Raw genomic sequence first — 24,543 nt, forward strand, 5'->3', positions numbered from 1 at the left:
GCCAGAGCATGTCGCTCCGTGAATGGGCGGTTGAAAACACGTTTGGCCGAGTCGCAACGATCTGCAGCGATTGGCAGCTATAAAGCGTTATAATAATTTAAACAGTTTACGCAGAAAGCTCAAATTGGTTTCTAAACCTTTGGACTTGGTATACAGGCCCAGTTTGTACAAAATCACCAAAACCGTGTCAGGGTCCCTTTAAAAGTTAATTTTCACGTAGACCCCTGCATGTGCCAGATTTGCCCATCAAATGGGCATGTGCAGATAAGTTTTTGTGGCTTCTTTCTTTCCTGCCATAGTGTGCCTTTTCAGTTTTTAATTGGTGTCTTGACTTATTTCTTGTGTCCGTGTTTGAACACACTGTTTTTTTATAATGAATACTTACCAGCTAGCCCAGCTCTCCATCATTCTAAGCTTAATTAATGTTTTTGTGAGCCGTTTGTAAGTGCCAAAAGGTGTGATGAGGCCTTGCAATTGCGAATTTTATTTTCTGCAAGTTGTTTCACAATTACTAAAGTTGAATCTAAATGGGCCCTTTTTTTAATAATGAGTGCTGAGTGCACGTGTAATGAAGCCAGCAAGCAAAGAAAGAAAAATTGGTTTAAACTCGAATAGTAAGTCTGTTGACATTGAACGTCTCATTCTGTGCATAGACCACACATTGAAAAAAGGGGTGATCTAAATTTATGTAGCTTCTCTCTCTCTACAACATGCCACATAATCACTTTGAAGTTATGACATGTGAAGCACCAGAGTTTCTAGGTGTTTTTCGTTTGGGGGCTGTAGTTAGCAGAATACCACATTTCTTTCTCTTCTTTCTTTTTTTATTTGTTTCTTTCTGTGCCAGTACAGAAAATGGAGCGAAGGCAAAAGGCTGGAAGCCTGACTAAGGGCCTTTTTTATAACGCACTCCTGTACCTGAAAACAATGGTGATGTTCAATAATAACACCATTGTCATGACCTTGTGGCTGAGGTGTATTTCTGCTAAGTTTGAGGGTTTTGTTCTTTTTCATGCCAGCTGCATTTCTTCGTGTGCAAAACACAGCAACATCAGTTTAGATAGATTTAGGACTTTTGTTGGTCAAATAGAATCTTGAATCATTTACCGGCAGCATGCCTCATAATTATATTATTGTTCTCGTTAATAAAACTGCTCAATCTCTTCTTTCTTGTCTATAAGAAAATTGAACTGCCTATTTTTGTGCCCAATCTCCGAAACTTCTACTTGCTTATTTACTTACAGAGCCTTGACTATGACACATGTGAAAACAGCCTTTATGTTGAAGAGCAACGGCTGACAACATTCACGGTAAGTATAACACTTTCATGTCTCATTAAAAGTCTACTTGTGATTATTAGTACTGTAGTTGCGGTTGAGTGTAGCAAACTATGGTTCCAAGAATATTTGTTCAATAGCTCACTACAAAACCAGTAGATGAAAACACGCCATACAGAAGTAGTGTGGATAGGGTTTGTAATAATTGTTGGCAATTTTAGCATTGTTCCTGTTACTTAGTCGTAGTATGCAGAATAATCAGAAATAAGATGGAAGGTTTCAGGCTTAAGTGAGGAAAACTCTGAGAGCAACATGTGGATTGTGTGTGGTTGCTTATTTTCTCAAGCAACTGTGTCTTCAAGAGGCACACACAATTCATTTTTGACCATCAAGATGCAGAAATTTTAAGCAACCATGATCTATTCCTTTCAAGTTGTCGTTAAAGGAATACTGCACAAAAATTGAAAAAGCTGATGAAAACTTCAAAATTATAGGTGCAACCATTCCAGTAAACAGAGATAATTTCTCATATTTCGTAACAGTTGGCTGCATTTTTGATGAATTGTCAGCATGCATCGGATGCACGTGTGCGCGTGCCGTAATGGCACAATTGTCAAAGTGCATGCAGGATGCTTGTGTTTCTGTCCTCCACCATTCTCCCTTAATCTCACTCTCCCCTTTTCACAAAAGTGCTGATGCTTTACTTCAGCAGGAGCTTTGTTTGCTACCCTTAGTGGTGCATAGTGGCTCTGGGCGATGTAGTGCGAGCTGAGCTGGTGAAGAGATGTAACAGCCGATTTGTTGGCTTGCTCGTTTCAGGCTTGCGTGGCGTCACCAAACGTCACCTCCTCTAGTTCTCAGCCCAGCTGCTAGGCGCGGCAGTTTGTGAAAGATGCAATAAAGTCATTGTTTTCCTGTAGTTTCTGCCTGAAATGAAGGTTGTGCCTATGGATATCCGGACACAATCTTTCAGTATAATTGGAAATTCTGGTGGCAAAAGTTTTGTTCAGTGTCCCTTCAAGGCTCATCATGTGAAACATAAGAAAATGTGCCTAATATTAAAAGTTGTCTGTCTATGCCTCATTTTTCAATGTGCCCTAAAAGGTGGCCTTAAATTGCTTGTGTTGCAAAAAAAAATTTTTTTTCAAAGCTGAGCTTGTGTTACTGTCTTGGGATATAAATGTAATTGTTGACTCCGTTCGTTGCAGACAATACGAAACACCAACTGGAAGCGATGGTTTGTCACCTTTATCATCGGCATTCTCACAGCATTGACAGCGTGTGCCATCGACATTTGCATTGAAGTCATATCGGAACTCAAGTTCACATTACTGAAAAATTGTATCCTTTTCATCTCGCACACGCCCCCTTATTCCCCCTTTTGGTGCTTTTATTCCGCATTATGTGTTGCTGGTTTTGAAGCCACAGTGGTAGTAAACTACATGTCAGCTCATCTTATGTTCACTGTGTGACAAAAAACTCTCTTGATGCAAGTGCATACGGGATTAAGAAATGTGCCCATTTCATGCGGGCACATTGCTTAATTTTATCACCCTCACCTTACCGCCTGCCTTCCTCAGCTGTGTTTCCTGTCCCTTCGTATGCACTGCACGACTACAGTGATTAATATAGTCCATATACATTGAAACCTTCATATAACGAACCCAGATATAACAAATTATTGGTTATAATGAAGTGATTAAAAACCTGTTTTATAGTACAGTATTAAGAATGTACATTTGTAATGAATTGCCAGATATAATGCAGTATTTTTGTGGCAGGTCTGACTTCGTTATAACTTATAACGAGGTTTGAGTGTATAAGGTAAGCACTGTAGTCTCTCGTTAACTTCAACTCTAATACCTAAAAATACACTGATTGTCAGTTTTTCATGTGAATGCCATGAATATTTAGCCCCTTATTCTAAAATAGCTTTGCACCGGCTTCACCATATCCAAACTTATCGACAGTGAAAATATCTAGGAAAAGTCACTCCGCCAAGATTTCTATATTTGGGGACAGCTAAAATGTCATTGGGTAGTTAAAACAGCTTGTGTTTTGCTCCCTCCCCCTACATGTGGGTTACCTTGGTAATTGAGAGAGTTCCAAAGCAAATAAGCCTATCAATCTAACTTGGAATAACAACCCTGTACAACGAAACAAGAATTCAACCAGCAATAGATCAGTTAGTGGTCCAGTCAGTCGATTCTTTCCTTAACAAAACTTCGAAAAGGGATCAACGACTGCATCCATAGGGATTGCATCATCCTGCCTTATCTTGGCTGGGTCGGCATGAACGCAGCTGCTGTTCTGGCTGGTGCCATCTTGGTAGCTTATGTTGCGGTAAGTTGGCATGTTTACGTAGAGACCATGTTCATTATGTTTTATTTATTGTTCAGTCAGCAAGTGGTTGCGACAGCTGTAGAATACAGGTGTTCTTGCATGCAGAGTGAAGCAAACAAACGGTTTAATCACTCAAAGAGACAGAAAGACGTCCATGCTAGGCGAATCCGATGCGCGAGCTACCCTCTAGTCTCCACACTTCATTTTCTTCTTTCTTTAAATACACATTAAGCAATATTCAACAACAGCCATTTGCTAATTTCATGCACGCCACACTAGCACATAGTCTCGGTGGCCACGTTTCGTGTCGTTTAGGTACCCCTGCTGCCGGAATCTTGTTTGCACTAGTGGCGCCAGGCTGGAATAAGCGAAGCTATACTCAGCGATGACTTGTTTTGTAGGCTTGTGCAAATATTCGAGCACTTCAAGTATTTTAATGAACAGAAACATATTTTAATTCACTTCCTTTCGAATTCAGATCATTGGAAATTTCGAAGTATTCGAAATGAACACGTGTGTGGTAGTCCGCATGTAACTTCCTTGTAAACGTGGCTTCACTGCAGTGTCGGGATGTTATGCCGTGAGTACACCTGTTCAGAAGAAATCTTCTCTACCACGAAGCCCCAGTTCAAGGTTATATCAACAAATTACCTTCACATCTGTGGGATTCACATCGGTGAAAGGAGGAATTCCAACATGAAAACAATTGTTTGTTTGCTTAGTGGTAGCAGCGAGCGAGCATACAAACGCTATGCTTGTTTGGATAGCGAAGGATGAATCGTGCTACCTTGGCAGCCTGTTTTAATAGCCACCGCTGGTGACACACATCTGTGGTGATGCTGCAGTGTCATTGTAGTTTATCGAAAGACGATGCAGCGTGTAGCCATGTCACGCCAGGCTGAATGATAACGAGGTGGAGGCTGCGCGGGAGTATGCGCACACATCAAGTCCTCCTTTCTTTAAGCATATAAGAGCTCTTTATGCAGGCTTATATGCTCTAAGTTGAGTAAATTTTAAAATAAGTAATTTATTTTACTGGTTGTCACTTGCATTCTTCCAAAAGTCAACTCCTGCTACTATTCAAAGTTGCTTCCAGTTTCTTTTGAGCCAGAAAGAATGATATTTGCACAAACCTTGTTTTATGAAAAAAAAAAATACATATGCTGTAGGTTAGTTGGGTCTTGACAAATATGCTTATTTTTCTGATAACATGCAATATATAATATTCAAATTTAATTAAAAATCATTTGAATCATATTACTATTTGCTTTGATCCTAAAATTTACTATTTGCTCAAGCCTTGACACTTCAGTGAAGGCTATAGGGATGGGGATTCCGCATAAGCGTGTTGCTCCAAAATTAGTACAGTAGACGATAGTTATAGTGCGAGAACAAAACGACGACACAGAGACAAGAAGGACATGAAAGGCACGAGCGCTCGTGTCTTTTGTGTCCTTCTTGTCTCTGTGTCGTCGTTTTGTTCTCGCGCTATAACTATCGTCATGCCATACCAACTAGCCCAAGCTGCTACACTTCTATAGTACAGTAGCCTACGGCTGATTTTTGTTTTGCTCCCTTGAATCGTTACCATGTTCGCAATATAATGTAGATGAAAACATGAATGGAACAAATATTTCGATGGTTCAATGTACACTTTGATGTCATATTATATTTTTCTTCATGGAGTAAACAGCGTGCTTACGGCCACGCACTGACTCACTGCTATGTTTACTGTGGAAAACTGGGGTGCGACAAAAGTGATGCCGTCTCATAAATAGAAGAAAAAAAGTGCCGCCATATCCACGAAGTGAATGATGATGAGTGGGCGAAGCTCCAAAGGTAAACTTGGTAAACCATGAATCCTCCGTACATTTTGCCTACTCGATTTTATTACAACGCTCCCCCTAGCATACGTCACCGCACTAAATCGAACGATTGCCTTCCACCAATGACACGCGCCATATGTGACTGTGACATCATTCCTATTTTATAACATCTCGCATCTTTCGTCATCAACTACAAGTACGGCCATCCAGTGAGCACTGCAAGAACTAAACAAGAGGTGGCTACATACAGGGGACGCACAGCCCACGCCTTAAGGAGCTTTGCCCCTAAAAGGAAGGATCTAGTCTTGCAAAGCGAACCATAACTGTACTTCACTTACGACTTCCGGCAATTGTTTTGAGTTCAAAAATAAAGGGGCATTTACTTCAGCAGAGCCAATGAGAAAATTATTAGTAGACTTCAGTAACTATTTCTCGGTGCGGTAGCAGGCATGCACATTGGTTCTGTAGCTTCCACAATGATTTCAAGAGAATTTGTCGCTGAGAACGGAGTAACAAGCTGTACACTTCAAAGAAAAAGAGAAAAGGTGGACATGACTCATGACTGTAAATTTCAGACTGCACATAAATCCTTTGTGTAGTTTCTGGCTCGCTGTTGGTTTCAAAACGAAAGAACGTTGTTTTCTGTGACAAGAATTAGGATGTTCTAGGTAGCCAGCAGACCTAGCCTTGTGAAATTTGGAGGCAATTACCCTGCCCGGTTTTCCTTTTACTAAATTTAACTAATGTCCATTTTCTTTAAGTGCAGGCATGCTCGCGCATGGGCAGTTACTGTGTGAGCCTGTGCTATTCCCCATGCAGTATTGTACTGGACCCCTATCCTACTGTGCCACATGCCAACATTACTGCCACTCATGTACAGTCACATGCGAAGTCTGTAGCAGTCAAAAACTTCAAGAGAAGTTGGGACACCTGCTTCCTGAAGATTCAGTGACAACTGGGAAACACAATATCAGTTACAATATATTGTGGCGAGCCTAAACATTATAGTTCCTCAAATAAACATTGCCGTTCTTTCTTAAGCTCACGACCCTGTGACAAACTCTGCTCATACTTAATGGATTGCAAAAATATTTTACTGTACGACATTTGTGACGCTGCAGAGTTCCCTAGTGAGGTTATTCTATGATAATTTGGAAAGGTGTAGCAGGACCCGTTTGAGCATTTCTCAACCAAAAATGAGGGTTCACGTAATAAGCGGTTACCCGGACAATTGCCTTCTTTGCGCCAACTGCTATGTCCTGTTCTCAGCCCGTGGCTGCAGCGAGTGGCATCCCGGTGATCAAGTGCTACCTGAATGGTGTCAAAGTGCCCCAAGTGGTCCGCTTCAAGACTCTGGTCACCAAGGCTGTGGGTGTGGTCCTCTCGGTGGTTGGAGGCCTGGCTGTTGGGAAGGTGTGTTGGGCTTGCTTGCTGCCTCTGCTTTGGGGCACCTGTTGTTAAAAGGGCGCAATGATACCCACTTTTCTGTCACAAAATGAAAAAAATGTTTCGATAAGCAGACTTGTCCTCCTCAAAGCTAGAACAGAACTGATTTCTTTAGCGTTTGCGGGTCTATGCTTTTTTACACTCGTCTTCCATTATCACAAACGAAGTGGAGGATACGTGGATGTCAGAGAGCATGGGGGAGGCAGCTGCTTTGACGAATTGTATGAGTGAAGAGGGAAAAGGCTTTCTGTGAATAAAAAAAAAATAAGCAAGTGTTGGTAAGGTGAGAATGTGCTGTGTTGCTGAATCCCGGTTGTTGAAAATTAATGACAATAGGTTTGGAATTCCTGGACGAAGGGCTTAACTGTGTATGTACCATATTGAGTAGATTCTAGAGCCCTTTCAGAAACTTTTATACCTACTGGCTGGAATGTATTGACATTGTGAATAAGGTACGACTCTGTATATTTTCTGTCTCTTGCATATGGGAAGTTTGACTGTCTGTCAAACTTCCAGTTCACAGCAAGAGACATGCTTATTCGTACAAATACTTTTTCAGTGTAATGCAAAAAAAATGGCACAGAGTAGTTCCTGACCAATGAACTGCAAAATGGTCTGCAGAGGGTTTGAAAAATTTATGAGAATTAATCCAAATTTTGTGTGGTTCTTGCATGATGTTGTGCCTGTGTGCTTTCAGGAAGGTCCCATGATCCATTGTGGCTCAGTGATTGCCGCTGGCATCTCGCAAGGCAAAAGCACCACATTTAGGAAGGACCTCAATGTGAGTGCCGACCCTGTGTTCCGACAAAGAAGTATAGTTATAAATGATACGTACAAAGATATAGAGAATGCAGCTTGCGTAGTGTTTCTGTTGCCCTCTTTCTTTCGCTAGAAAACCAGTCAAAGTACAAAAATAATTTGGTGCTTTGTCTAGTGCGAAACTCTTCAGCAATCCTTAATCAACTTAACCACCCTTTTACAGTATCTGTATTTCTGATTATGTTAGAAGGTATCGTAAGCATAATTTTTGGTAAAAGTTTGTGAATTAAATGCAATACAAAGTCAAACAACAGATGTAAAATGTGTGCTATTGAGTAGGCTTGTGCGATTCATTTGAATGCATCGAACATTAAAGCGAATATTACGGTATACGAATTCGCTTAGACTCGAACTTAAACTATTTAAAAATTTCAAAGTATTAGAAATGTGCGAATAGGTTTATATTAGTACGCATGAAACTTCCAGTAAACATAGTTTCATTGCAGTGAAGGATTGATAAGCCGAGAAAACACCTATTGAGGGGAAAGTCGCGAAGCCTTACTTCAAGGTTAAATGAACATGCTACTCTCATATCGATTCGTAATTTTTTAAGTTTAGAAGCTTGTTATATTTGCTTATATGCTCGAAGTATAGTAACTTTTCAAACGTAAGATATTTTACCGGTTGTCACTGGCATTCTACCGAAAGTCAAATTCCGCTACTATTCAAAGTTGTTTCCACCTACTTTGAAGCAAGAAGGAAAGGCATTTGTGCAGGCCTAGTTTCAATTTTTTAAAAATATTGTGCAGATTAGTTAGGTCGTGAAAAATATTCCCATCTTTCTTTATAATCTGTGATGTATAGTATTCAAATTCGATTCTAAGTAATTCTACCGATATCACTACTTGCTTCGACTTTTGCAACAACCGAAAAGTGGTGCTGCCTATGCGAAAGCTTTTCACTTTTTTTTTTAAATCTGACACAGTTAGTGTGGTTAAAGTGTACTAAAACTGTAGCGTAGTGGTACCCGCAAGTGATCGGGAGAAGGGCACGCCCGCACATGGGCGCGGAGAGTGCTGGCTTGAGTGGCGCAGGCCAGCCTGGCCGCCTTGCACACACCCACATGCACAAACAAGCATTCGCTGTCACCTTGCTGTCACTGGCGTTTTGAGGTGGCCATGTGCAACACTGCCATTTCATTCTGTCATCGACCAACCATTGCATGTGGCTCCTCCTCTTGCCAAAATGACAAAATCTGGGGCGAAATTTCTCAGTTCTTGGCAGCAAAAATTTATTATATCAAGGGCGTCTCCCGCTACCACTTTTTACAGAGAGGTAGGTCTCAAATATGTATGCTTCTATGGAGTAATAACAGACAGTAGAAAAACTTTGTAATCTTGAGGAATTCATTGTATGGAGGTTTGTTATAAGCAGGTTTAACTGTATGACGATTTCTGGCTGATGCCAAAACAAAGGTAAAGTTAAGATTAAGTGAAAATGAGGGGGTTGCTTGCTTATTACTTCTGAAGCAACGACAAGAATATGGAGTTAGTGCTGTTCATTCAATTGCTTTTTTTTTTACTACCCCAGATTTTGCACTGCTACACTTGCTGAGTTTTTTACTAGCGAAGGATTTTTTATTTTACAGTATAAAGTTTGTTAAGGATAAGTAGTGTTTCAGTACTGTTTCAGTGATTCCATCCCCAGAAGTTGTTTGTGAGCCTAGAACATTTGACGTGTACTGCCTGGATTCTATGCATGAGCTCTCAAGCTCGCTTTTTTTTTTCTCGTCAATGTTGCAGGTCTTTCGAGAATTTCGTGAGGATCACGAGAAGCGAGACTTCGTCTCTGCCGGTGCAGCTGCCGGAGTGGCTGCTGCTTTTGGAGCACCCGTTGGTGGGTGTCCCACATTTAGCCCCATCTTTTGATTGATGTATTGAAGCAAGTATTTTGATCTGTAGCATTTAGCAATGTGAGATATTCAGTGACATACACCAGTTGTTGTTATAAGTTTACTCTTGCACATATCACTATTATTTTACTTTTTGAAATATTTGGAATTCCCAAAGAGAAATACAGTCAACACCTCATTGGCAGTGGCCCCCTTCAGATTTTCAATGTGCTTCACTGCACTTTCATGCAGATAAAGCAGAGCTCACAATCTGCGGACTGGAACTCGGGACGCTTGGGTATGGTGATAGAAGATGTTGCGTATTCTTGCGAGTTTGGATCTATGGCTTTGAAGAGAGGCAGTAAAGGAATACGATATTTACTCACATAATAGGCTCTCTTTTTTCCCAGAAAATCCAGCTTCAAGTACGGGCTGCACCTATTACGTGGGGCAAAATTTCAAAAAATTTTATTCACGACTAGAGCATAAAGAGTTGATAATGTATATGTCGCCGATGTCATGAATATCTAAACTACAGCCAAAACAATGTTCTTCATAGGCTACATTAGCACAAGATGTGTTGAGCATGCAATCTCATGTCTCCAAGAATTGAGACATGTAATGCGGTGTATTCAAATCTCCAAAAAATTTAACATTGAAAGATCTGCATTGCCAATGGAATGAATGCGGAAGGGCAGTGGTGAACCAACGAAATAAAAGCGGCATCGCGGGAGTTTGCTGATTATGCTTCAGGCCATCTCGTTTATGTGCATTATTAAGACCCAAATACTGTGTGCTGAACAGTACTGGTCGTTCAATTTCACAGGCTTGCTTCCAGATCCAAGACATTGCAGTCGAATCGCAAACCACCATTTGATTGTTACATGCACCACCCAAGCCCCTTTTCCTTCGAGTAAAACCAGCGAAAAGAGTTACTATGATTCCGTACAAAACCGCAGCTTTGAATGTTCGCCACCGCCACCGAAAAGCAACCAACGCTGATTAAGCCTAGACTATGGTTCGGCATGTTGCCGGGTGAAATTTGTACTAGACATCATGAAGGTTGAGTGTTGAAAATATCGCACTCAAGTACTGATCTAAAAGCATCGCGGGTGATACAACATTTAGGTACGCGGTCAAGAAATCAACAGCGACAGAAGTCCACCGAGCTTTGCGTAGTGGCAGTAAAGATGAAACCTCGCGTCAAAAAGTATTAAAAAATGCTTTTAAATTTGCAAACATGGTAGCAAATGCGATAATGGCGACGCTCTTCTCCACAGAAAATTCAATGCGCACTTGACAAGGGTGCAATCGTGCTTTCCATGCGGAGTTCGCACATGGCCGCTAAGTGGCTGTTGCCACGCTAGCGCAAAGGTTACTTCGACACCCTGGCAACCACCCTTTTCCACTCAGGGAGTTCACGAAGCTGGCACAGTGCTGCCGCAGTCTTTTTTGTTTTATTTTTGCTCGCTCCAGTTAATGTAAGGGGGTGTCGAATTGCAACTGTGAAGATACAGTATAGAACTACTCATCATCGCCAAGTTAGGGGCATGCCTATTATGCGCGGAAATAAAAAAAATCTCATTTCTCACGACCAAACTGGGCTGGGCCTATTATGCTAGTAAATATGGTAGCTGCGATGTAGGAAGCGTTCGAGGTCACCAACTGCTGGGAACAGAAGGCCCAAAGCAAACAAACATTTATTTGTCTGATGACTAAGCTGATGTCACAGCCATGATTTTTGAGCCTTTCTGTCTCTTTGTCTTTCACGGACACGAAGTGCACTGTCCACTACTCTCCAGAACCCTCCTTTTGCCACACAAAAGCTGCTTCAAAGCAGTATCATTCCTGCTGCCTGTTTCGCCCTAAAAAAAACTGAAGCCCGCTTACACTTGTGATTCTGTCACCAGACGGTGCTTGCAGCGTTGCTTCAGAAGCTGCCAATTATATTTGCACAAAAGTGTTCCGGAAATACCTAACTCCCTGGCATGTTTAGAGATAGGCTTGCACTGTTTATTACAACTAATGCCATCACACCCTATTTCTTTCTGTATGACTTGCATTTAGTGGTAGCCCTCCACACTTTTGATTGCAGCTGCATGTATGAAGGAAAAGACAGATAAACAGCACTTGTTATCAGCGCAAGATAATGTGTTGTTGACATTTGTGGGCTGTAAGCCAAGCTTGCTGAAACACGATTGTTCTGCACGCGCAGTAATTGTGGTTCTACAAAGGTCCTCACTACTTTTTACTCATTGCAGGTGGTGTCCTGTTCAGCTTGGAAGAAGGTGCCAGCTTTTGGAACCAGTCTTTAACATGGAGGATTGTATGTTCATTTGTTTCATCTCAACATTTTCATTTATTTTCCAGTGAATGCATAATTTTCAGATAAATAACTTGTCATAGTGACAGGAAACTTTGATCTGATTCAATTTTCTCTTTGCATAAAACTTGTATAATGGAGCAAAATGTTAAAATATCTAACCCCATTAATTAGAGCGGTGCAGAAACCATTGAAGAAGAATAGCTATTTGGGCTGGAGAAACCAGTTCATCGGTGGTGTGATTAGTTGAAAAATTCCACATCGATTAATCTTAGACCTACTTTTACTGCCACAGCCAATCGCAATGTGTGGTCACATCTGTGCTATTTATCACAAAGCTCTGCAAATAACAGCTTCTGTTCGTAATTCATAGCCACAAATATGCTTGCCAGAATGTCCAGAAGTGTTGTTTTCTTCCCCCATGCTTCTCCTTGGGTCTACAACACGGTGACAAAGTTCATGGTGAAAAGCTTGATAAAAAAGTTCATAAGGTCAGCTACGTTGTTGCACTTAATGGAAATTACAGTCACTTACCGAATCAAAAGGAACAGTTCTTGAAGTTTTGGAAGCTTAACAAGTTATTTGGATACAATGTAGCTGGTGTAACAATAGTTTGTTTTGCTTGCAGGGATTGTAATTTTTGTTAGGTGTAACAGTTTTATTTTATTTATTTATTTAATACCTACTGTGGACACAAGGTCGATGCAGGGTGGGTAAAACACATTCAAAAAGTAGCATATTCTTGTTAGTTTGAAATATACAGTCTTTAGCATACATTTTTAAGTAACCCACATTATGTAATACAAGTGTGCGAAACAAATGATACAGTGTGTTAGTTGTTCCAATCATTAATGGTGCACAGAAAAAAAAAAGTGTTTGAATTGGTCAGTTAGGGCAAAATAAGGCGTTGGAGCATTTAGGTGATGTTGGCGAGTAGGCCTCATCAATAGTGGACTCAATATGCTGCAGGATCGAGTGCGAGATTATTACTAAGTAGCTATGACAGAAAATCAAGCCGCAGTTTTTTTCGACGTGATTCAAGACTGGGGATATCATTTGACTGCATCAGTTGAGTTGGTGAGTCGAAAGTAGAAAAACCTATTGTAAACAAGTCGGATAGCCTGTCTTTGGATTCGTTCAAGGTTTTTTATGTTACATTGTGTGTCCCATGCAATGCAAGCGTTCTCGAGCTTCGATTGAATTAAGTAATAGTACGCAAGAGTTTAACAGAGACTGTGTAGCTGCATAAAAATGGCATGCTCACAACACCAGCAGAGGGAATTGTGTAGTACCAGTTCGTGAAGCTAGAAACAACTTTACGGTGATGTTACCTAGCAACATGAGCGATGCTACAAATACATCACTAGAGAACTATCATCCTGACGCACATTGGTGCATGGGATGTAAAAACGGCGAAGATATAGAGACAAGGACTGAAGAAGACAACAGGAACTGAAGAAGAGATGACACGTTCAGCGCCTGTGTCGCCTCTTCTTCAGTTCCTGTTTGTACTGTTTCGCTATTTTTACATCCTAAGCACGAAACCTCATCTAGCCCAACTTTCTGTTCTAATGATAGTGCAAGTCGATGAATCTTGCCACTGGACTCGATTACAGTGATCAACCAAAAAACTCATAATAGGCTCCCACCTAGCCTTCAGCAGGTCGAAATTACCAGCTATATGGAGGGGGTAGGAGGACGCTTTCTGGGAACAGTGCCAGAATTCAAGATGGCATGGCAAAGTTTTACCTCCTGAGAACAATAGGAGTGCGTAAGGACTCGCGAAGATGAGAAATCATCTGGCCCTCATTGGTGTCGCAGCACAATGCAACGACAATGTATAAACAAGAAAAACACAAAGGTAGTGCAATCGGATCAGGGAGGCATGGCATGGAGAGACCTCTAATGATGAGCGCATGCCAGCGCAACAGGTCTGGGCAACAAACAAAAATCTCAGAGGTCTCACTTTTTCTAACTTTGTGTGTCATAGGTACCATGTTCATACTCGTTTTGAAGGCTATGCGTTTGCTTACTACATATGGAAGCCATCATGGGCGTTGTGGGTTCAGTTCTGGGTGCGTTCATTATGTCAGGGGAAAAAAATCAGTTTGAAAACTAATTTCAGGTGCAGGTGCCTAGATATTGGGCTGCTAAGTAGATTGGATTGGATTATGCAGGCCATTGTTGTCTGAATGTGGTTTGGTATGAGGGAGGGGGTGTTCCCACAAGAATGCAGAAATATAGTTTATCTATGAAGTTGTAGGGAGTGCTGGCTTAGAATTTTATGATAGATGTTCAGTGTTGTAGCGTGAATGTACTGTTATGGTTACTGCAATTGTATCGCACCTTATTTTACTGTTGGTGATTGGCAAAGAGTCACTAAAGTTTGGGCAAGTTTGTACTTGAACATTGTGGTAATTCGAGCACGTAAGCATATAGGATACGAGTGACAGAGTTACACAGATAAGCGATGGTCTGTGTAACTCTGTTTCTTGCTTCTTGTATGCTTGCATGGTCTAATTACAGCTAAGTGTTATAGAACTTGACTGCGGACCTTGTTGCAACGCGCTGCTCGGTTGAGCTGGGCGAGCAGGTAGTGCAAGTTAGATGAGCCACACGCGGCCCAAGCAATAACTTAACTTTTTTATTTCCTTGCATGAAGAAAATTCACGTGATTCCTCCTGCTTGCGCTGTTGGCATACGTGCACAAAAGCGCTGTTTCACGGCACTACAACCTCATGGCCTTGGGATTGAAAGCTGGCCATGGCGGCCATAGTTCGGAAGAGGCTAACATGCTAGAGGTCCATGTACTTTTACTTAAGGTCATGTTAAACAACACCAGGTGATCAGAAATTCTGTAGCCCCGCTGCGGTAGTCTTGTGGCTAAGGTACTCGGCTGCTGATCCCGCGGTTGCGGGATCGAATCCCAGCTGCGGCGGCTGCATTTCCAATGGAGACGAAAATGTTGTAGGCCCGTGTGCTCAGATTTGGGTGCACGTTAAAGAACCCCAGGTGGTCGAAATTTCTGGAGCCCTCCACTACGGCGTCTCTCGTAATCATATGGTCGTTTTGGGACGTTAAACCCCACAGATCAATCAGAAATTCCAGAGCCCTCTACTACTGCACGCCTCATGATTATGTTGTGGTTTTGGAATCGGAAACCTTAAAAATTATAATATTAGTGTTCTGGCAGCCTTGTTCATATTGTTGTTTCACATTTCAGTTCTTCTGCTCGACCATATCCGCCTTCTCGTTGAGTGTCATCCTGAGTGCCTTCCACGGACATGCCGGGGAGCTGTCTTTCTCGGGGCTGGTCAACTTTGGAGAGTTCGATGTGAGTGAGGCCTAGCCACTATAGTGTCTCGATTGTTGGGAACTACTTAAATGCTATCACATGAGTTATAAACAACAAAAATCATCAACCAATCAAATAGAATTGCTGCCGAAAAGTTTCTTGCTATTTTGTGCCATTTTGTACTTCAGTGCAATGAAAGCTTTTGAATAGAGATTAATGTTTTTGTATTTCCTTGAAAAACGGGGCTGTTAGTCATGCTGAGCTTTTTTACGAGGACCAGCATTGGCAGTGTAAGCACTAAAGGATTTGTTTTACAGGAAAAAAGAAAACAGTGTTGAAAAGCAGTATTATGTAGTGTAGTGCTGTACCCTTAGCCGTCTTTTTTCTTAGTAACCTACACTCCAGCTAAGAAAACATGCTCTTTCACTCCCTCCAGATTCTGTATAATGCAATTGCGCTGTCCTTTATTTTAAGTTGTTTTTTTTTTCCCGCCGTTGATCAGGCTCACCTTTGGTGTGCAAGTTAGTGCACTTGTCTTCCGAGAACAATGGGACACATCTTGAACAAAGTTTTGCCTAGTTGATCGCCTTTCACTACATGGTAGCAAATGAGTCCTTTTTCTTTTCTGTAGGATGTTCAGTGGAGCATCATAGAACTACCCATCTATATTGTCATGGGAGCAATCGGTGAGTATCTTGGCCCGACGAATGAATACATAGTGCTGGGGATAGTTACGATGTAGCGCTTGCGATACTCTCAAACCTCGATATAGCGAACCCGGATATAACAACATATCAGTTATGACACTAGAAATGAAGAAACAGTCCTGCAATAAATATAGTGTTAATAACATATCTTTATAACAAATTTTTTGATATCATGCACTTATTTTTGTGTAAGATGCAGCTTTGTTCTAATGAGGTATGAGTTACTGATTTGGTAAGAATAGCGGTAGTCACTTTGCAAGAAGTCATATTTTTGTGTTTTTTAATTGCTGTTTCTAACTCTAGTGCATTGATTGTGATGTAATAGAAATGAATTGAAGCTCACAACAAGTCACCCTTACTATCGGTGGAGATCCCGCCGACAGGAAGAACGATATTTCATCCACTTTGATTCATTCTAGCTTACTTATACAGCAATTAACATCCCCTTTTGCTGTTCCTGGGCTAATTGTATGTTCTGTTCATTTAGTTGTGTCTAACGTGTACATTAGTTAATAAAAAATGTTTGTTTCTTGTTTGTGTTCTTGCGTGAATGCAATGTTTGCGTACCCAAGATCGAAATTGTTCTCTTCATTTGCCATTTTGCCTTAATTGCCTCGTATTTGTGGTGTGTAGCCCCTATCTAGTTGGGCTGTTGAAATGTTAGTTTGTTTTCCACAGAAGTGCCGAGTTTTGTTCTTTCCTAGGTGGACTGTTGGGTGCCCTCTTCAATCTTGTGAACTTCAAGCTGACCGTCTTCAGAATAAGGTACTTATGCAAGCTTTGCCATTACTAATAAGAAAAGTGAGTAGGCTTTGTTGTATTGATTTTAGAAACCTACGATGTTGATGGCATTGTTTTTAACCCTTTGCAACACACAGTGTGTAAATGGTGCTAACTTTCGCCATTTCTCTGCACTAGTGGAAATACAGTTAAACCTCATTATAACGAGACGGGCTATAACGTAATAATGGATATAACGAGCAAATCCTAATTCCCCTTGAAAGTACCCATACAAACCAATGTATTCAAAACCTCGTTTTAACGAGGCAAAATTTGCATGTTATGGGATATAACGAACAAGTTTTGTTAGGAAGTAAAATTTTGAGCCGATGTCACGACAGTGCACAACGCGAATAACAGACGGCGCGCAACGCGAGATTTGTATTTAGCAGTTCAAAACTCCCGCCACGCGCCCTCCAGCAACGCGCGCAAAGCAGACAACACGCGCTGTTTCCGGAGGAGAGTTCGCTGCACGTACGCCGCTTGGCTACCACCGACAGCGGAGCGCTCCGCGAACGTCTCGCCCTTTTCTTTTCTTTTGCGTCTTCTTTATATTCTCCCTCTCCACTTTCTCATGGCGCTGAGGTGCGCTTCCTAATCTTACATACCCCCTTCCCCTTGAGTAACTCGTTCCTAGAGGGCAGCGCAAAAGAGCGCCCCTTCCTCTTCACAGTCACTTTCTCTGCAAGTGTTGTCGCTCGCCGACGTGAGCCGCGTTGCTTTTGCGTGCGTGTTTTTTCTCTTTTTCGACCGTTTCCGCCTTTTCTTTTATCGTGCTGCGCTCGTGATTCCAGCAACATGAATGCGCCAGGCGGGAAGCGAAAGCGCATAACGCTAGATCAGAAGGCGGCTATGATAAGAGCCGTCGAATCGGGGACCAAGAAAGGCAACGTGGCAAGAGACTTTGGCGTATCGACGAGCACACTGTCAACCATCTTGAGCAAGCAGGAGTCCATCATCGACGCCGTTGCACGTGGCGTGAAAGGAAGCGCTAAGAGGATGAGGGCGGCGAAGATGGCTTGAACATTGCGGCCGCAGCTGAGAGAGCCAGCGTTCGCATCAGGAAGATGCATCAACGTCCAATAACGGACTTATTTGCAGCTAAGTCTGCCTGAAATGCAAGCTGTGTATTTTGAAGTGCATTAAAACAGGTTCATGACTTTTTTCCTTTTTATTTGGGAATGCGGGAATTTGGGAATTTGCATACCACCGTGCGGCAGGACGCTATTTCGCCCGCTATTTTTTCGGGGTAAGTACAATGCATAATATTTGCGGTAAATGCCCGCTACGGCTATAACGAAATATTGGTTATAACGAGCAAATAGCGGCGGCCCTCCAATTTCATTATAACGAGGTTTAACTGTAGTAGAAATATGATTAACTCTGAGATGATGATGAAACATTCTTGTTATCTATATATTACTTCTGGGTGAAATATTTTGCTGCACACGATCACTTTGGCTAATGCTGTGCCATGTTTAGTGCAATGCCTGACATGGGGGGTTTCGGCAGGAGTTTTGCAATTTAAAATAAATTTTGGGAAGGCCTGCCATCAACAGATGCATCTATGAACGGTCAATTGTAATGCATGTTTTAAAGGGTAAGTAGAGTACTTAAGGTCGTGCATCGTCCCTCTAAAAAATGCTCACACGATACTTGGCAGAAGCCTTCATGTTTGCCAGATTACCTATTGCACCGTAAATATAATTGAGTAAGCATGTCAAACGTGTTGTTCTATGCAGGTACTTGTATCGGCGGTGGATCAGGGTGCTCGAAGCTGTTGCCGTGGCCATAGTGACTGCCTCTGTTGGCTTCCTCATGATTGACATTTCGACCGACTGCCGGCCTCATCGGGACGACTTTTTCGATAATGCTCTGCAGGTGGGCCGTAATGTCATTCATTTTCTGTACCACTCCAGATGAACGCATCATAGCAGTTAAGCTATCTTGCTGCTTGACAAGATTGCACGGGGCTTATCTGGTGAAAAATGTGGCATCTTTCACTATGGTGTTTTCCACCGCCCAAGTCTTGTTTTGGCAATGTTAAACCCAGTTGATTGTTCAGCCGTACTGCTACTCAACACTGCTACAAGGCTTTGTGTTCCCAAATTGCAATATTGTTTGTTCAGTGCTGCTTCCTTATCATTGTTTGTTCAGTGCTGCTTCCTTAGCTTAATTTGTTCACTGTAAGACAGAGTGCATTCCCAGGGATCTCCAGTAGCTCCTACTTATCTGCTGAGACCAGCCAAATTAGTGCTTTTTTTCATATGTCACTTTGTTCACTGCTTTTTTGCTTAATCCTTATACCTCTTGCTATTTGTCGTGATATACTGTATTTCTTGTGCATAAGCGACACCCTCAACTACAAACCACGGAAACATTAAATTAAAAAAACAATAAGGAAAAAAATCCCAGTGTAAAATTGCTGTGTAAGCCAGCTTCTTTGCACTACCGTGAATTACTCCTGCGAAGCCAACTAAGCACAAACTTTCATGTGATTCTCATCCCTGCCTTAGCTCCAAAGTATCTGTACATTTGGATGTGTCTTGTGTACGAGAGAGTATAGTATACCCGCTCTGTGCAGTACATGCCCCTGATATTTCTTACACTTGTGCCACACGAAACAAAAATATAATTTTTCCCATACTAGTGAATTAAGCTTTCACAGTTTCGTAGTCTCCACACTTGCCATCAAAAGACACTTAGTAAGTATGAAAGCATGCGAACGAAAAACCGAAGTGGCAATGCCATTTTGGAATTCTTGCACCAAACGTCTTGACGTCGTAGATCCTAACGGTGTCTATACTACGTAGTTTTCATTTGGTACAAATGAAGTACATTGTCCTCTGTGGAAGCCACAGACTTAGCACACCAAGTTTCAGAAATTTCACTGAGCCATTAACGCCAATACAAAACAGCCCTAGAAATCCGTGGCATCACATGTAGAAATTTCACTGTGAAATTTTAGAGTTAAACTTGGACCTTAGTTTATTCTCTAATAATGAACCTATGATGGTGGAATCAACACCGTCAGATTTCTCAAAATGCAATACATTAATATAAACTCATTCGTTGTTTCAATCTAGTGTCCCCTCAAACTCCACATAATGTCATCATCACATCTCCGGACTCCCGTGTCACACTCATGTCACCTAGACCCTGTTGCTAAAATAGTCATGCCACTGTCTTGTGGTAGCGTGGTGTCTCATTGCATTGCTGCTATCTTATGGCTATTGCAGTTCAACTGCTCTGACGGCCGGTATAGTGCGCTGGGAGAAATCTGGTTCCAGACACCGGAGGCAAGTGTTCGCAGCCTTTTTCACCGACCTGAAGGTAAGGGTTTCTTTAGCATGCTTAGTTTTATGTGCATGTTAACTAGAATATGCACATTATAGTAGTGTTGTCATCAATAGTAATGTGCAACAGTATTTGAAGAGAACTGTGCTTTGTGATAGGTATCCAGATGTTACAAGTTGTAAAGGAGTAACGTACGGCTATTGAGGACAGGTAGTAATCGCGAAGCTGAAGCACAAAATTGAAGTAACTGGAAAAATAAGGATGGATATGTGGGCTTGTTGACAGTGGGCTATTTTATTAAAGGGACACTAAAGTCGAATAACGATTTACATCAGAGTGAAAGCTCAGTGAATGAAAACATCTGAAACGACAATACTATTGACAGCAGTACCCTACTTACTAAAAAATTAATGTAAATGCATGAGAACACATGCACTGTAAGTAGGACATTTGCAAAGTTATCTCGATAATATCAGGCTTAACCCATACAATTAATCAATAGTATTCGAACTAGCTGCACTAAATAAAAGAACTTTCTGTGCAATAAGAGACATAACGAAATGCTGCTTGTTCATGGAAAAAAAGAACCACCTGACGTTACTACGGTGAACGGCGTGAGCGCTTCAAAAGTTCAATTTTCGCCTGGTTAAACTGGACAGGTCGTGCCATTTAGCGGGGCCCAGTTGATCAAAGCACGCTTGCCATCTTGGAGGCCATGAAAGGAAATAGTTCAATGGCCCATGTTGCTGCTGTGGCTCCCGCTACTTTGGTTCTGCTGCTACTAGTGTTGGCGGCCACGCAGTAAAGCCGGGCATCGTTTTGTACGGCAACACTGACGTGAAATATTTCACTTAAAATGTGATAACGTGATGCGGACCACTAAAATGTTATTTGATTTTGAAATCAGCACTTTCCTGGCACAAGAGTAGCACTGTGAGGTTTCTAGATAGCTGTTTCAGCAATCAACATCGACTTAATGTTTGTCTTTAGTGTCCCATTAAGCTTCGTCGTAGTGAGGCAAAGGACATTGACACGAGAAAGAAACATACGACGACACACAATGCTGACTTGTAACACACACACATACTAATTACCATTTTGCAGCAGTATTTTGCTGCTCACCGTGACATGTCAAGGTTATTTCATTGCGTCACACAACTAACCTGTGAACCATGAATCCCTTTTCGAATTAACCTAATCAATTAAACAGAGAATTCACTTTGTATTTTTGTATACAAATATCGCAACTCTTTCTCAGGTAACCGAAATCGATGTGTTGCTCACACATGTGTCACCAAGTGTAGTATATGTTGGTCTGGCGCTAGTGAATCGAGTGGCGATTCTTCCAATGTTCCATATCAGAATCTGGTTCGGTGGATGTCATTCGTCAGACGAAGATTTACATACGAGTTCAGACTCGAATGATGATGGAGCGCCATCTCAAAAGTATGCGCGGCGAGATGATCCGGACTGGATCGAAGGTTACTATTCTCCAATTTAATTTAGTGTTCAGGTGAAAGATATTTTTTTACCTGAAAATTACTTTGTAGAGCTCATTTTTGTATGCCTGGGTATGTTTAACACAATGAAGACTTTTTTTCTATCAAATATTTTAGGATTGATTTTTGCAATTTTGCTTGATGTTATCACGAAAACCATGTTATATGACAACAAAAATGAGTTCTTTTTTGTCGCTTCACAGTCGTGCAAAAGTATTTTAGACAAATGTTTCCTTATATAGAATCATTTGAAGAACTTAGTATTTCAGCAAGAAAAAAATTACACATCCTTTTTTACCGCATTTTGCAAAACAAATCCCGCCATCTCCAGGAAGTGAATGATGATGGGGGAGCTTGCTTGGAACTGATAGGGAGAACCCATTAATCTTGCATACAAGTCCTCCTCTATTATATAGCGATGTGACATAGTATTGGAATGATTGTATGTACACTTATATGCGCAGTAGTTCATTATTTATACGTCATTGCAATTATGTACAAGGATAGCATTACTGATTACAAAGCTGTGGGACGTGTTTTCTTTTGAAAATTACAATTTCTTGGTTGGTAAAGTATGTGGCAAGAGGATATTATATATGTGGCAAGAGGATATTAAATTAGAGGTTGCAGTTAAAAGTTGAAAAAGGCAGTGTCGATACAGGTCCTGAGTCGAAATCCTCTTCTTGCCGCTTGCATGCCGTCTCTGCGTCGCGGGTTCTCAGTTCGGGGTCCGCCTGTCGACAGGCCTTTTTTGAAGCACAAAGTGCACATAATGCCTAAAGAAGTGTAGGGGGTGCCTCGCTCATCAGCAGAATGACGAATGACATAGTGCGGTCATGCCTATTTCATGAAAGTTATGGTAGGCAAGCAGTTGGTACATTGCACAGAGAACTAGCATACACGCCAAGGGCCATGCCCCTCCTTAAATTCGACCCTCAAAGGGTTAATAAGAATTAACTCTACGCAGCACCTGTGTCTTACAAACTGTTTGCTTGTTCTCTTCAGGCACATGGACAGCACTGACCCTGCTGGCGTTCTTCATGGTGTACTTCTTACTGAGCTGCTGGACGTACGGGCTGAGTGTCTCCAGTGGAGTGTTCATCCCTACGCTTTTGGTGGGCGCAGTCTGGGGCCGCCTGCTTGGAATTGGCGTTCGCAACATGTTCCCTACAAGTGTCAGTGACTTTGTTATGCCATATTATTACCCAGCTGCAATAGTCAATGAACATATTCCTTGAAGGTGTATTATCTGATATAATCGTGCGTGTACAGCACACTTAGTGCTAAGCAGTGTGTGGAGCTCTGTTTCTTTATTCATGAACCCTTTATCGTTCGCTCTCACAATAAACACCGTAGGGAAAATCTTTTCTTGGTAGCCCTTTTCTCTTGAAAATCATATGAGGGGGCAGCCTCTTTCCATCGTCTGTGCACACAAGCATCACTGTAAACCGCAAATGCTCGTTGCCGGTTGTCAAGAGCTTCACTTGCTTGGATCCTTTAGCGATCACAGTCCAGTTCGAAGTCATATCGAACCAGATCGGAGTTTCGTCAGCGTTGCCCATGTGTGCCATCATGTAGCAGTGCTGTCAATGAAGCGCCTGATACTCTACCAGCTTATGAAAAACTTCGGGGCAGTTCTTGGCACATGGAAGTAAGCCGCCTCTGTACAAAGCCCTTCCATTTCATAAATAGGCACACCAAAGATGGCAAGCTCGTGAATTGCGCCCTCGTGAGCCTAGAGTCAGGCGCTATCTCAATAGCTCTCACGCGGATGCACTCCACTGTCACGGATAGCAACCTTACATGTAGCTCATGGACGAATTTCTGGGAGTAGCGTTTCCGGTTCAGGGTGCACTGCAGTCCCTCCATGAAATGAAGTTTTTTGTTGTTGTTGTTGCTGTAGGATGTAATGAGCTGCTTTTGGCTCCTCCGGTATCGGATGCTTTTTTCCGATGCATTGAATTCTCGTTGTGCCGCCAGGTTGCCGTGCGCTTCAGTTTACTCGATAACATATTTCTTAAAGCCTATCGTAAACTGCCATCGACTATCACTAATTTCTGAAGGAAATAGAAAAAAAAAACAGCAGACTGACAAAGAAAACCGAAGCAAAATGGCGTTGCTAATACAACGTAGGCCTTGCCCAGCATTGCTCAACGGCGTCGCTGCTGATGCTCATGGTGGCAATGGAGGCTCTTGACTTCAGCTGCCCGTTGTTGCGAGGCTTCCACATTTCTCTCTGCCAATGACTGGTATATAAGACGAGGGTAGACTTTTCATAGCATTTAAAAAAAATCAACCTATATTATAGTTCTATGGTAATAGCATCTAGAAGCTTTATCAGGCAATTCAATCGGGGCAGCAACATCATAAATGAATATGTATGCGTGTGTGTATCTGCATATACGCACACTATGAGCAGCAGCATAGAAAGTCAACAAAAATTTGTGACAATAAACTAAAATTTGGGACAGTACGTAGCACTTTTTTCTCTTTGCTCTGTGAACTTGGCACTTGTGCTCCAATCTCCCCATTGTGCTCTTTTCATTGTGATTGCAGACGTGGGTGAATCCTGGCAAGTTTGCCCTGATAGGAGCAGCAGCTACCTTGGGAGGCGTGGTCCGCATGACGCTAAGTCTGAGCGTCATCCTGATAGAGGCGACGCGCAACATCACTTTTGCCTTACCCATCATGATCGCCCTGACGGTGGCCAAATGGGTGGGCGACTTCTTCTCTGAGGTTAGTTCACTCAAAGAATCGATCAGTCAGTCAGTCAAGGGAAGTTGTTGTTTTCTCTGAGGTATTTGTTATTTGTCCTTGAGAAATATAGATGTGACATCAGAAAAAGCTAGAAAAGCTGTATGATGAGGCTCCAGCCTACGTATAGAGTACAGCAGCACATGAGTATGGTACAAAATGATACTGGGAACCATAAGTCTACTGCGCGAAAAATGGACGGAAACACGAAGTAAAAATAAAGTAGAGACAAGTTCAGACTATCAACTGAAGCTCTATTGCAAGACCGAGGCAATATATAAAGGAAAGAATAAAAAGCAAGGGAGGGAAAAGGGAAGGGAGAAAAAGGCATGAGGGGCCAAATCAA

General features: G+C 41.9%; 1 protein-coding gene across 1 annotated transcript in view; it reads left to right on the forward strand.

Moving 5' to 3' along the window:
• LOC142767227 (H(+)/Cl(-) exchange transporter 7-like) overlaps positions 1–24,543 on the forward strand; it is a 57,011-nt gene that overhangs the window by 6,762 nt on the left and 25,706 nt on the right. The window contains exons 3-16 of the mRNA XM_075868497.1: positions 1,245–1,310; positions 2,486–2,618; positions 3,511–3,620; positions 6,716–6,859; positions 7,590–7,673; positions 9,454–9,547; positions 11,804–11,868; positions 15,089–15,199; positions 15,792–15,846; positions 16,572–16,632; positions 18,390–18,528; positions 19,887–19,980; positions 22,449–22,618; positions 24,000–24,179. Of these exons, the coding sequence (XP_075724612.1) occupies positions 1,245–1,310; positions 2,486–2,618; positions 3,511–3,620; positions 6,716–6,859; positions 7,590–7,673; positions 9,454–9,547; positions 11,804–11,868; positions 15,089–15,199; positions 15,792–15,846; positions 16,572–16,632; positions 18,390–18,528; positions 19,887–19,980; positions 22,449–22,618; positions 24,000–24,179 (1,506 nt within the window). The remainder of the gene's footprint in view (positions 1–1,244; positions 1,311–2,485; positions 2,619–3,510; positions 3,621–6,715; positions 6,860–7,589; positions 7,674–9,453; positions 9,548–11,803; positions 11,869–15,088; positions 15,200–15,791; positions 15,847–16,571; positions 16,633–18,389; positions 18,529–19,886; positions 19,981–22,448; positions 22,619–23,999; positions 24,180–24,543) is intronic.

This window comes from Rhipicephalus microplus, chromosome 7, assembly GCF_043290135.1.
Source record: "Rhipicephalus microplus isolate Deutch F79 chromosome 7, USDA_Rmic, whole genome shotgun sequence".
Lineage (NCBI taxonomy): Eukaryota > Metazoa > Arthropoda > Arachnida > Ixodida > Ixodidae > Rhipicephalus > Rhipicephalus microplus.